We start from the raw sequence: 12,897 nt of genomic DNA, 5'->3' as shown, positions 1-12,897 counted from the left end.
GGAAACAAGCATGCTCTATACTTTAAATCTGATTGCTTTGAGACCTGAAATTACTGACACTCAGTGTAGAACACAAACCGAACACTGATTTAGATGAAACAACTGAAATGTCTTTCAGTTCCTCAGACCATCTGTAGTGCGGTCTAGAGGCCACATAGATGTTCACTTGCTAATTGTGTACTGCTGTTGATGTGACTGATGAAAGTTAGATTAACAGTACGTCCAGGGCAGGCTTGATGTCTGTATACTCACTGAGTCCTAAATGAGTTGAATCTATTGTTAGGAGTTGCCACAGTTTGTACCCACGCTATAGATGATGTCAAGCTGGTTTAGTAAGATGAAGCCAGCTTTAGTTGGTGCGTCTGTCAAATCTGAAGAAGTTCATTGAAGAATTCACAGACTGCAAGGAGCTTCTGATGTCTTTTGACACCTCTGTGCTTCCTCATTCTTGTCTGCCTGTTGAGACAGTCTTGAGGTCCTCTTTACCAAATAAGGTAGCTAGTCTTGGCTGCTGGCATGTTCCATCATGTTGCACAAGTCCTTCAGGAAAAAAAAAATCACGTATACTCCAGCACTTATTTCCAGAATCTTATGCTTCCTATATTTAAAAACACCTATATTTAAAATTAAGACTACTGTCTGAAGATTTGTATTTTTCCTCTACACATATTTTATGAAGGTCTTTCAGTTCTTCATCCTGAATGAGAGGAACAGTCTTTAAACTTTCAATATACATGTACTCCAAAATGTATCCATTTCTCTCAGGAATTTTGTTTTATAGAGCTACTAATAAGATAGATATTTATTTACCTTCCAGTTTTCATGCAAACCAGCTGTTAAATATTTGTGGTGCCTCAAATGTCCTCTATTTAACTTGCTTCTTTTGAAAACTTTCCCAAGAAACCTACCCTCTGTTTTAGCTTCCAGTGCTTAATAAAAAACAGTATTTGGTTGATTTGTGGTGCTAAACAGAGAACCACCTTCTCTCCTCCTCTGCGCTGCTGCCACTGCTGCTTCTGCAATTTGCATATTGATGGCATTTAGGTACTTGCTAAGATCATATGTTATACTACTTGTTACAGATAAATAGAGGTGCCTCACTTAAATTAATCCAGAAACTCGCTAGTAATTTCCAGTATTTCCTAGTTCTTTGTGGATGTATCTTTTTGAGGCAACGCATCATTTCCTTGAAACATGGAATTCCACTGGTCAACTGGCAAAAACAGCTACATCTAAAGTAATTGGATGTTTTAAAACATTTCTGAATTTTAGCTTGGTTGGTCAGTTTGGTTTTTTTTTTTAACAAGACCTGGTCATTGAAGAGCATGTAAATCAATACATTAATATTTTATCTTAATTTGGGAAAAATTATATAGGCTTTTGTTACCCTAGAGGAACCACTTAAAGTCCATGCTCATCTAATACTTTAGCTTATCATTGTTAGCCTAGTTTGTTCTTTCTTCTCCTACTAAGCTGTCCGTGTTATGTCTTGAATGATTTCCCGTTCTGTCTCTCCTCGTGCACTGTACTAAAACAGTAGTAATTCTTGGCACATAATTTTGAAGTCCGCACACAAGCGTGGGAGGAGATGAACTTTCAGTCTGTCCTGTGGAAGAGAGTGTTGGTGGCAACTGGTTGCGTTCTGAATGTTTAGTTATTAAGAGGTGCACGGACCATACGTCCTCACAGACTGTCCAAACGGTTATTCATGATGTGCTGTATAGAAGAGGTAGCAGGCTGAAGATACAGGGCATGAATATAATTGAGGAGAATATGTTTAGAGTGTAGCAAGTAGATGACTTCACAGGTTAGTAGTTGAAAGAGTTGCTACTAACAGTAAATTAGCACTGAAGTTCTGAGATAACGATCTTGAATTGTCCAGCTTGAGATACCCTAAATGCACATGATCTGTCCCCCTGCTTTTAAAATAAGGTCAGACAAACATTGGAGGTTATAGCTGACAATAAATAAATAAATAAATAAATATCTGAAATGGCTAATGACCACCTTTTTGCCATTGTCAAGAACTATAGGTTTTTCTCCTGTAGAACCAAATAAGGAACTTTTCTTTTGTAATTTCTGTCGTTTAGAGTAAGTTTTGATAATATACATTCTATTAAGACACTTCCTTTTTTTTTTTCTTCTCAATTTAGAATGACTTTTCCCATAGTGACTGCATGTCAAGTAATGAGACCAGTTTGCTAGAACGAACCACAGCACCTCATGATGGATTACCAATGGCTTCCCATAGACCTCAGCGAGAAGGTATGTTGCCTGAGGTTTCTTTTGAGGAACGCTTTAAGGTTTTTTTGAATGCTAAACTCTGCCTGGAGTTGTAGAAATCTTGCATCTATCTTGCTGTTCATCTGAATGAGAAGCTGCTGTTCATCTGAATGAGAACTGGTAAGTATAATAGCTTCTCTGCTGCCTGCTTGGTCTTTTCTTTATTATAACAAGTTGTCATTCTTGTTAGCTGCTAACTACTAGTCACTGCATGCATGAAAATTGGTTGCAAATGGGCTTCCTCCTGAAAAAAGAGGTGGGATTTGGGAGAAAACGAGAACAGTTAATACGATTGTATTAATGGTGTTTAGATTTTTGAAGCAAAACTAAACGTAAAGATGCTGTGAAACAGTGGATAGCTTTTGCTACTTGGTTCAGTTGTATGTGATTAGTCTTAAAAAACAAAGAAGGAAAAAACACACATTAGGAGGTTTTACAGAAGTGGTAGTTTGGAGAAGTGAGAGGCTTTCCGTAGAAGTCAGTCTTCTTTTGGCTCTGTTGGGGAGAATGAGAACGAGGCTTCAGAGCATAAACAGAACTCTTCTGTGCAATTGCCAGCACAGTTTCTTCTCTTTGAAGAAATGAACATTATTGAAAACAGATTTATTCTTACCCTTTATTCTCCAGCAAGATTAGCGAATCACTTGTCTACTCAAAATTAGTCTATACTATCCTGCAGATAGTGAAGAGCTGGCAATCTGGGAAAACTATTGCTATTGCTTTTGTCCTCACAAATGTCCTTTTGTCTCTACTGTGGAGATTTAATTACACTTTGAAGGCAGGCAATTTGAGAGTTTTAATTCCTTGAAAAAAAAACACAGAGAAAGATTATGGCAGATTACAGGCAACAAACCTGTTTCAAATCCTTTTATGGAGTTCAAAGTTTTCATATTCACAAATTAGAAACACAAAAGGGAGACTCTCTTTAGCAGTGCTCTTGAATTAAGTAGCAGAAGCACAGAAAAGTTGAATAAGTGAATCTAACGAAGAGCTTAAATATTTCTCAGCATTTGTGTTATCATAGTTAGAAACTACAGTGAAGGACGAGAGTAATTTTGTGATATTAGTCATATGATAGAAAGAGAGTCCCCGCTACAGAAATCTCCTTAGTAGGTTATTAATAGCACTGATAATAAAACATGATTTTTATTCTCACCTGTGATGAATATGATTTATAGAAATCTGGACTTAAAATGGAAGCAGTGTCATGTGTACATGCTTGACTTAATCATCCTGAATGCATGTGTTGTGTCCAAAATAGATGTAGAGATGTAACATGCCTCATTGGCTTGTATATTCAAATATTTCTTCTTGGTGTAGCCATTTAGAATATTTAAAATGTGATTGTGGAAACAGAATTTTAAACCAGTCTGATGAAACTGTGGAGCTAAATCTGTGCAGAAAAACTGTAGTAAGTGATACAACAGGTAATTACAATGAAGCATGCAACAGCAACAAAGAGAGGGAATCTCAAGGTACTACATTGTGTAATAAAATTTCTTTATATGTGAGGACAAATATATTTAGCATTGAGAACATTCAATAGTTTAAAATAAACACAATCTCATTAGAAAAGAAGCTTGTGTGTGAATGTTAATGGTGTTAGTTTCCATAATTATGTATGCTAAATATATGCATGTAGTGAAATGCAATTTAAACCATTATTCTCAGTTCCAGTCATGGGAATCAACTTTTTAATTAACTTAAGAATGTAAACTCAGCTGATGGTATCAATTTTAACATTGGCCAGTAAGAAACTTTACTGCACCAAAACTCATGTTATGCCATAGTCCTTCTAACAGTACTTTTATCTCTACTGGACAGGTAAAAATTCAGGTCACTAAACATTTCAGCTTTTCATAGTATATTGATGTGCGTTATTGTCTGGCATCGTTAGCTCATCTCAGATTACTTTGTAATAATTAATCTTCAGTAACTGATAAAAATGAACTGATCATCTAGTGCGCTATCTCCCAGGTAGAGGGTTAAAACCAGCGTACACCAGCACACTCCGTATTTGTCTGCCTTTCTACCACAAGAGTTGGAGCCTGTTATACTATCACTAAGCTGATATACCGGCTTATTCCTTTAAGGAAACTGCCAATACTTAGTTGTCTTAGAAATGGCATGTTTGATGGGGATGATACGTTAATTGTAACTTTAACAAAATTAATTTAAGATGTTTAAGTTAAGTGAAATGGTAATTAGCTAATCTCTAGGAATAAGCTTTGTAACATACACTTGTAGGAGGTTGATTTTTTTTTTTTTTAATTGATATGAGTAGTTCCCAATATATCCTATGTAAACATGCAGTTAAACATTGAAAGGAAGATGTTAGCTGGTAACACCACCCTCCTGCCACCTCCCCCCAAAAAAGAAAAAGTTTCAAAAGCATTGATGGTGTAGGGCTGGTTGAGCTGATTTTTAAATAAACTTTTTTACATGTAAAGATATGTTCATGCTTGTAAAGGAATAAAATTCTGTTTAATTCTTAGACAGCATGGCAGGAAAAGTGAAAAGCCCATCAGCTGCATAAGGATTTTTATATAGAGTATTGAAGAATGTTATATGCCCCCAAGAAAATCTCCAGGCCCTGAAAGCTATACGGTGCTGCTGCTTACCAGGTCACAACCAGAACTTGTCTATTCCTGACTACAGTAGACTATGGGGAAGAAATGTTAAAGTAGCAAGTACTTTAACCTACCTTTCTTCCTTTTCAGTTCAATTTAATGATACTCCTTACAGTACAATTGTAGTAGCCTTCTGCTTCTCCTCTTCATTTTCTGTTTGCTAACACTCATTTCTGTCTCCTTCAGGCCTTCCCCAAGTGTTTCCTTCCACCTAAGTGCCTTTCAGAAATGTGTGGTTCTTCTGCCTTAGTTTGCTCTCATTACTACTTGATGTTTCAATAACGTGGATGTGGAAGGCACTGTCACTGGCTTTTATCAGCGCTTGTTACTTCTTGGAGTAAAGATGCAATTTGACTTCCTTTTATTGTCTTTTCACTTATAGTGGTTATATGGTTGTATTTATGTGTCTTTCGGTCTAAATAAGCTCTTAGGTAATGCTCAGATTTCCATGATCTGCAATGAAGGGGTTGTGGTCAGGCCAGGGAAGTGCTTTGTAGAGAACAAGGCTCCACCTGCCCCCTGCAGTTTGCTGTAGTAAAATAGCATCTGAGAGAGAGGGGTTGTGTGAGTCAGTAAGTACCACACGGTGATTCTCAGAGTGGCTAGGTAAGTAGATACATTTTCAAACTGTAATTTTGGCATGTACAGTAAGGTGTTTTTCTTTCAGCTGTACACATTGAGAAGATAACCTTGAAAGGAGTACCAAGAAAAAGGGCTGACAAACATTTGGAGTACACATTCAAAGTAAGTGAATAACTGCCAGAATATTAAAGTAATTGTCTTCGTTATATCTGTGTATTGTAGATATATATGGCTTGTTTCAAATACCTGCTCAGAAGGGAATTTTGAATTACATTAGGGTCTTCAGAGTGTCTTGGAATTATCCTATAATTCTCGTGGATTTTGTATGCAGATAAGGTGTTCTGTGTAATTGTGGGCATAAGCTGGGAAGGTGTAAAACACCAGCCATAGAGCTGGGTGTGTGACATCACTTCAGGGAACTTGGCTTTTGCTGATTTGGGGTAAGCATTACAAAGAATTCTAAAACTAGTTGATTGTTTGCTCAAGTGGCATAGGAGCACAGTTCTTGTGTCTGCAGCTATATATTGCTTAGAGTCATATGATTGTCTTGGATCTCTTCCATGAATGTTTACCATAAGAGGATGGCTCCTGTGGTTTTTGACATAGCTGAGGGTTGGTATGTTTGTTTGGGGGTTTATTTGTTTGTTAAGGTAGAAACAAACAAGCTAAAAAAAGTCAACAAACTTGAAGGCCTAACCTAGTATAGTCTTCATGTATAATAGTAGCCAGAGGCAACATGTAAACCAATTATGTGTGTGAATTTTAAACAAAACTGAAACAGTGTTTCTTACTACTTTGGATGAGAAGCTCTGGGTATTGAGGTCTGGTATTAAAGGCTGTAGGTGTTAAATAATAGCTAAGACTGTTGGTGGTGATGTTCTAATTGAATCAAAGTAGTAATTTTCTTAGCAAGGACTGACTAACATTATGTGTTGTTTGGCCAATCAATGTGAGTCTGGTAGTATACCAGATTTGAAGAGTTAAATTTTACCCTTTTTCTTCAAACAAAAGAATGTTTTAGATCAAATATTATAACTGGCCATTTGACATGGATCATGGGAGCTCTTTGAAGAGGCAAACTTAAAAAAAAATGCCATTTTGAGCTGAAAACTGATGTGTTGATCCCAAATTTTGATACTGTATTCTCTAAATGGATGTGAATTACAGTTTTGTCTGTTCTGGCATTTCTAGAAGCTTAAAATTAGAGTTAAATGGAGATGTATACTATTTCTGGTTTTGGAGTAAAGTAGTGGCAACAGATGCTTTGTTGTTGATCTTGTCTGAAGGTGTCATTTGCAAAAAAAGTTCTGCAGTCTTCTTTTGCTGAGGACTAATGTGGAATGTAGCTTTCAAAGTCTTAAAGGTTAACTTGCCCAAGTATTTCAACCCTGTCATAGATCTTTTGTCCAAACAGTCTGTGAACTGAGTACTAGATAAAATACAATAGTAGATAGGAGAGATTTGTACAGAATGCCCATATGGATTATTAATATTTGAAGTCACAAAATGTTTTGAAAATTCAGCACGTAGATGGATTTGACAGTGGTTTCGAATTTCTTTGTTGAAGGGGGAATGTGGAGATATTCTGTGAAGTATTTGAGTAAGCTTGAAACTCCTCCACCTCAGTTCTTTTAGGGAAGAGTTTCCTCTCCTCATATCTGTACAGGTATATACTGTGCTCCTCACTGCAGATCATTTTGTGCTTGTCCAGACGCTGCTTTTTTAAGGTTATAACAGTTACAGTCATGGCTTCCCAACTGAGGACACCAAGAGTAGTTGGCATTTCTGGGGACTAAGTTGAAGGCAGTTGGTGGTTGACATTATCCTATCAACTCTTGGGAGTAAATGAATGTTTATAGTTGTCATGTCCACTCCCATTACACAGAATCTTCCCATGCATGTAATGGGAATCTGAAGCCCAGAAGTGGGCTTAAAGCCAGGCGGCACTCATCTAACCAAGCTTACTTCTTTTTTTCTCAAAATATGCATGTGAAGGTGCTGTTTTACTACTTGCATGTTGTGTCAGAACAATAAGCTACTGAAATTTTATACAAGCATATACCAAAATGCTGTCTGATTCTGTAGTAACTTCTTTAGTAACTTGCAGTACTTTTTATGAATTGTACCCTACAACAACTTCTATATAACCGTGTATGATTCAAACCCGAGGCAGATAAAATTATTTTATAGGTAATATAAGCAGATTTTTTTTTTCTTTTTCATTTTGACTTATGATAATGGCAGCGAGAGCTCAATCCAGTGTATCTGACCTAAAGTCCTTTTCTCTGGTACCCAGTTAATGATGTCTGTTTGATACAAGTCCTGTAATTACAGAGCCTTCTGCCTGGCTTCTTTCTGAGTCAGTAAGTCAGTAATCTTCAGGGTTCATTGCATTCACCTGAATTTGTTCATACTCTCTTTAGCCACAAATAACATGAAGGTGATCTTAAAAGGTTCGCTGAAAATTAGTATTGTATTTGAAAAAGTACACCATTATCCCTGTTTTGCCTAGTATTTACTTATCTGCAAGTGTAACTCTTATACTGAGATTGTCAGATTGATGGAAATGTTAAGATCAGCTAACTGGTACGATATTTGGAAAAAAATACTTTCCTTGTTCTCTTTTTTTTCCTTACTAGGTAACCTGGTCCGATCTTTCGGTAACATGTGTAACAAAAACACACCAGGAGCTTCAGGAATTCCTACTAAAAGTATGTATTGAAATACAAAAGTAGTGTTTATACGTCAGGTTTATAACTTCACAAGCAGTCTAGAAGAGCTGTGATTTCTGGGATGTAATTGCAGATAAAAACCCGTGCTACCAGATTTTTGTACTTTGTAATTGTATTAGCAGTTTAAATCATGTGTATTGTGGTGGAGCAGCTTGACAGATTGAGAAGCTCAGCAGAGTGCTTGAGGACTTTCCTGGGAGGAGATCATTTGTCTCATCTGAAATTGCTCTTATAGTTTTAATTGAACTACTGTAAAACTACCAGATGAGTTTTTAATATTCGCCACAGAGTTAATGTATAGGTACAAGCACTGCTCGTTTGCTTATTGGTGTCCCTGTTAGAATGACCTGAAAGGGTATCATTTGTTGGTTTTTATTAATGATGCAGAGCCATGAGCATAACAGTTCTTAATTTTACTGTTGTATTCTTCAGTAGAACAAAGGCAGGGGTATATTCATTGTTGCAGAGAGTTAAATTTGAGGAAAACCTAGCAGCTATTTCTGCGTGTCTGTGTTTAAAAAAAGTAAAAGTTCTCCAAGTTGTTCTCCCCAATGCCCCAAGCAGAGAATGCATTTGTGCGCATAGGCCACATGTAGAGTGTGATGACCTCAAACTGTGTGTTTCATTGCCAGTGTCTAATATTTTGAGTTCCACCTGTTCTGGGAAATTCTATATTTAAACTCCTCACTGGTCAGGGCACTATAATGGAAGATCTGGTTTGGGCATGTTTTGATGGCATCTGGTGTTCTTAACTGCAGTGTTAATTGCAAGTGGAAAGCCAGTTACTGTACAAAGGTCATTGTCTTGTTCACTGTTTCAGTTATCAACATTATGTTTTCCAGTGTTGTAGAAACGAAGCAGTGAGTATTCACTGCTGCTTTAATCTAGTTGGAATATCTAGTTCCCAGAGTTCCCAGAGCTTGATTTGTGAGGATTTGAATTATGGATGGCATGACAGGTTGTGGATGGGGTGTCCCACAACATAGGGTACATGCATCTGCTCTTTAAGAGTACCTTAAAAGCAGGACTGTCATACAGGATCCTGTGCAGCTCTGGGATGAGTGTTCAACTGCATGCCTCCTGTTCTTCTACCTGTAAAGTAAAGATGAACACTGTTTTCTGAAGTGGACCCTAGTACCTACTTGCTGCCAGGAGGAGGAGAAGCCAAGAAAACAGACAGGATACAAAAAGTTGCAGACCTGTCCAGTTTGACTGATGGCAGCTCTTCAGATGTGGAGTGTTCCATGTGCTGGCTTGACTTCTCCAGCAGAGTCTAGGTATATAGAAGATGGCAGGCCAAGAAGGAGACAATCACAGGCTGCTACAAGCTTTCTGAGGTGTTCTGTGGAGAATGTGCACAGCTGAAAAATATATTTGGTTCGTGTTGGTTTGATAGCCATAAGTAGAGAAGAAAGAGAGAATTAAATAAATAAAGCAGCATAAAACTTCTACAGTTCTTTTTAAAGCAAGGTAGAATTACAAATGCTGTCCAGTTCATACGCACTTGCATTTTGGCTTTTTGTTATTCCCAGTCTGCATGGCATTGTTAAGTACTACACTCAATTTCCTAGGGACAGAAAAGATAGGGTGATAGGAGTAAGATAACTGTAAAAACTCTTTCAGAAGCATCGTTGGGAAAAACTAAGGTAGTAAATGGGTAGAGCACCTTCTCTTAGGTGGTAAGCATAAAAAGTTTTTTGCATGTAGGAAATTGCCCATATATCTGGAAGGACTAATAAGCTTGTAAGTAACTTAAGATAAGCACTTAATCTTGGGTTTGTATAACTGAATGTTTAACTACAGAAGGAATTTAGTTCCCTTTAATGAAAGTTTTAAAGAAAAAAAGTTGTGGCTGTTTCCAGAGACAGATTTAAATACAAAACACCAGGACATGAGGTTTGCTCATCCCCACGCTTCTGCAGTAGCTTTTTGATACCTTTTGGTTAATACTGACTAATTCTTCAGTCAGAGTTCATCAGTAGCTCATATTAAAGCTGAAGGGGTCAGTTAAGAACAGCTGTTTTGAGCACTTCTTTCTGGTTTTATATCTAACACACTTCAGGTGCTATAGCACTGTACTAATCTAATACTAACAGCACCTGTCTGTCTGGATTCCAGAAGTTCCTTTTATGTATGTTACCAAGCAATTATCTAACATTAGACATAGTGTCTCTCTATTAGTAGCACTTCATTCAGTGTAGGAATTAGTTAGTGCTTTGCTGTTGCACCACTAGCAGGATGTAATGTCCAGTTGGCACTCTGGATTGAGTGTATTCCAGACATGCAAGAGGAAGTGTAAATTACTTAGTGCTGTTGATCATAGCTGATGGCAGATGTTAACCAGATTAGCAGTAGCTTTTAACTAGGAAAAAGCATTTTTGTTATGGCAGTTTGCTTTTAATTGCCCCAAAATTAAAGGACTTTTTTTTTTTTTAATATAAAGTAACAATTTTGAGCAGCTTTAATGTACTTAAGTACATTATTTTGGAAGTTGTATATGTGAAAAAAATCTTTGTTCTAGGGAATACTTTTCATTTAAAATAGATACTGTTCAGTAGCAAGAATTTTTGCCTTCTGAACTAGAACATCAGAAGACCTCACTTTGTAATACTGGCATTGAGAACAGTTACAATGAATTTTCATAAGAAGTTTCAGTGTTAATAGCAACTGGAGAAGGACTTGATAGTGATTAATCTCAATATTGCCCACTGATGTCTAGCGCCTTATAGAACTGAAACAGTCTCCTTTCTACCCCTGTTTCTTTAAAATAATTGAATCTAGCTAAGTGATGACAGTAAATACAGTGATTCAGTCCTCCCCAGTATTTTTTTTAATGTTCTTTTCAGATCTACTTTTCTGTGTGTGAAAGATTTAAATAAATAAATAAAGGCAGGCTGCAAATTACTGTGGAAAAGAAGAGTGTTGGTAAAGTTCTGAATGTAGTTCTTTCAAACAGAGCTTTCAACCATCTTACACCTGGATTCGATGTGAGGATTTACAGCAAAGTGTGTCTCTAGCAAAACTAAATTATGATGATTTGTTGTACCTTTGGTTTGTAAATTACCTTACTCAAACTAGAACAATAGAGTTTCTTGTTGATACCCAAAGGTGTAAAGACTGATGGTGAACAAATACAGTCTTTAGAATGTCAGCTACTCATTTTTCACATTAACCTTTTTCTCAGCTCCCAAAGGAACTGTCTTCTGAAGCATTTGACAAGACTATCTTAAGAGCACTAAATCAGGGTTTTCAGAAGAGGGAAGAACGAAGGCATGCTGATCTTGAGCCCATAATAAGGTAAATATTTTAGCAAATAACCTGAAATGCATCACCTGAAAAGTGATTGAAGTCAAACTAGATGGCTTTTAGGGACAGTGGAAATTCTGCTGCCTAAACACAATTTGTAAAGAAAATGGGAAGGCAGTGATGAAATAGATACTCTTGACTCTTTTTCTTTTTTTGTTTAAATTGAGACTCTTACTAAACTTTAATGGCTTACTTCTTTAGAAGTAATCATACAATTATGAAAGTATTTGTCCTGAGCAGCATTATATAGCAATGATTGGCCCTTCTGTGAGGGTCTTACCTCCATTATACAAGGGTATATTTAGAAATACTAGAAACAGTAACTCAGAGCACATATTTTCTAATTTTATAATAGGATAGAGTGAGAGACAGAACAGAATTTGGAAGGAATAAACAGTAGTAGTGAAGCATGTATATACAATTAAATGTAGCTCACACATTTGTAAGAAAATGGCCCATACCTCATAACCAACTGTTTAGTGATGGGAATGTTTGCTGAGATGTGAGACGTGTTGGTCAAATCGTATAACTCAGAACAGCAGTATGAATTTGGGTGTGCATCCCTGTTCTTTTTGTTTGATACAGGTATCTTGTTATGTTTGTTCTTTTCTGTTAGGGTTGTTCAACCTTGTTCAAAACAAATTATTCATCAGGTTAGGCAGTGTCTCTTGAGTTAGGGTGCTTGTTGGAAGAATCAGACACTGCTTTTCAAGCTCCTGCTCAGAATGTATTGCAGGTCCAAGCATATCAGACCTTTGGGATTTGCTTTAATAGCTTAGCTAGGGAAGATATGGACCTGCTGTGTGCCAAAATTTTATTTTATTTTGATCTGTAATATTATTTGTCTTTATTGGCTTGATTGTCAAGCCAAAAACTTAAACTGTGCAAACAGTTTTGGCTAATAAAGATTCTGGTTTTAGATGAACAAACTTGTTTAATAGAAGTTGACTGAAGAGAATGCATTGTGATACAGAAAGGTTGTGAAGCCTCACAGCACAGTAATTACAAACCCAAGAGATTCAGTTTGAGGATAACTTTCAAACATATCCAACCGTGTTATAGTATGGAACTGTCATTACAATTTGCAAGTTATGTTGTGACTATACTAGAATGCTACATGAATAATCTTGTGATAATATCATTACTGTATACAAATTTCATTTTCTTACAGTGTCAGTTTAGCATAAATATATACTTATTTGGGGCTATTAAGTATGTGCCCAATTACCAAAAATGGCTCTCCCCACCCCTCTTCCAAAAAACTGGAAGTGTGTGGTGCTTCCTGGCGAGCAGTAACTAAAAACTTGGTGTGAGATGTAAAAACCCATTCATTCTTGGCCTATTTTCTTGGCTGAAGCTAATAC

The 12,897-nt window shown here is 36.8% G+C and overlaps 1 protein-coding gene across 4 annotated transcripts in view; it reads left to right on the top strand.

The window, feature by feature from the left end:
- ZCCHC2 (zinc finger CCHC-type containing 2) overlaps positions 1–12,897 on the top strand; it is a 44,823-nt gene that overhangs the window by 12,744 nt on the left and 19,182 nt on the right. For all 4 annotated transcript variants that reach the window (XM_074873561.1, XM_074873551.1, XM_074873541.1 and 1 more), the window contains exons 2-5: positions 2,154–2,265; positions 5,581–5,657; positions 8,135–8,206; positions 11,412–11,524. In XM_074873561.1, coding sequence (XP_074729662.1) covers positions 2,154–2,265; positions 5,581–5,657; positions 8,135–8,206; positions 11,412–11,524 — 374 coding nt within the window. The remainder of the gene's footprint in view (positions 1–2,153; positions 2,266–5,580; positions 5,658–8,134; positions 8,207–11,411; positions 11,525–12,897) is intronic.

The sequence above is a fragment of the Strix uralensis genome, chromosome 1 (assembly GCF_047716275.1).
Source record: "Strix uralensis isolate ZFMK-TIS-50842 chromosome 1, bStrUra1, whole genome shotgun sequence".
NCBI lineage: Eukaryota > Metazoa > Chordata > Aves > Strigiformes > Strigidae > Strix > Strix uralensis.
This window is presented reverse-complemented; position numbering and strand designations above follow the sequence as displayed.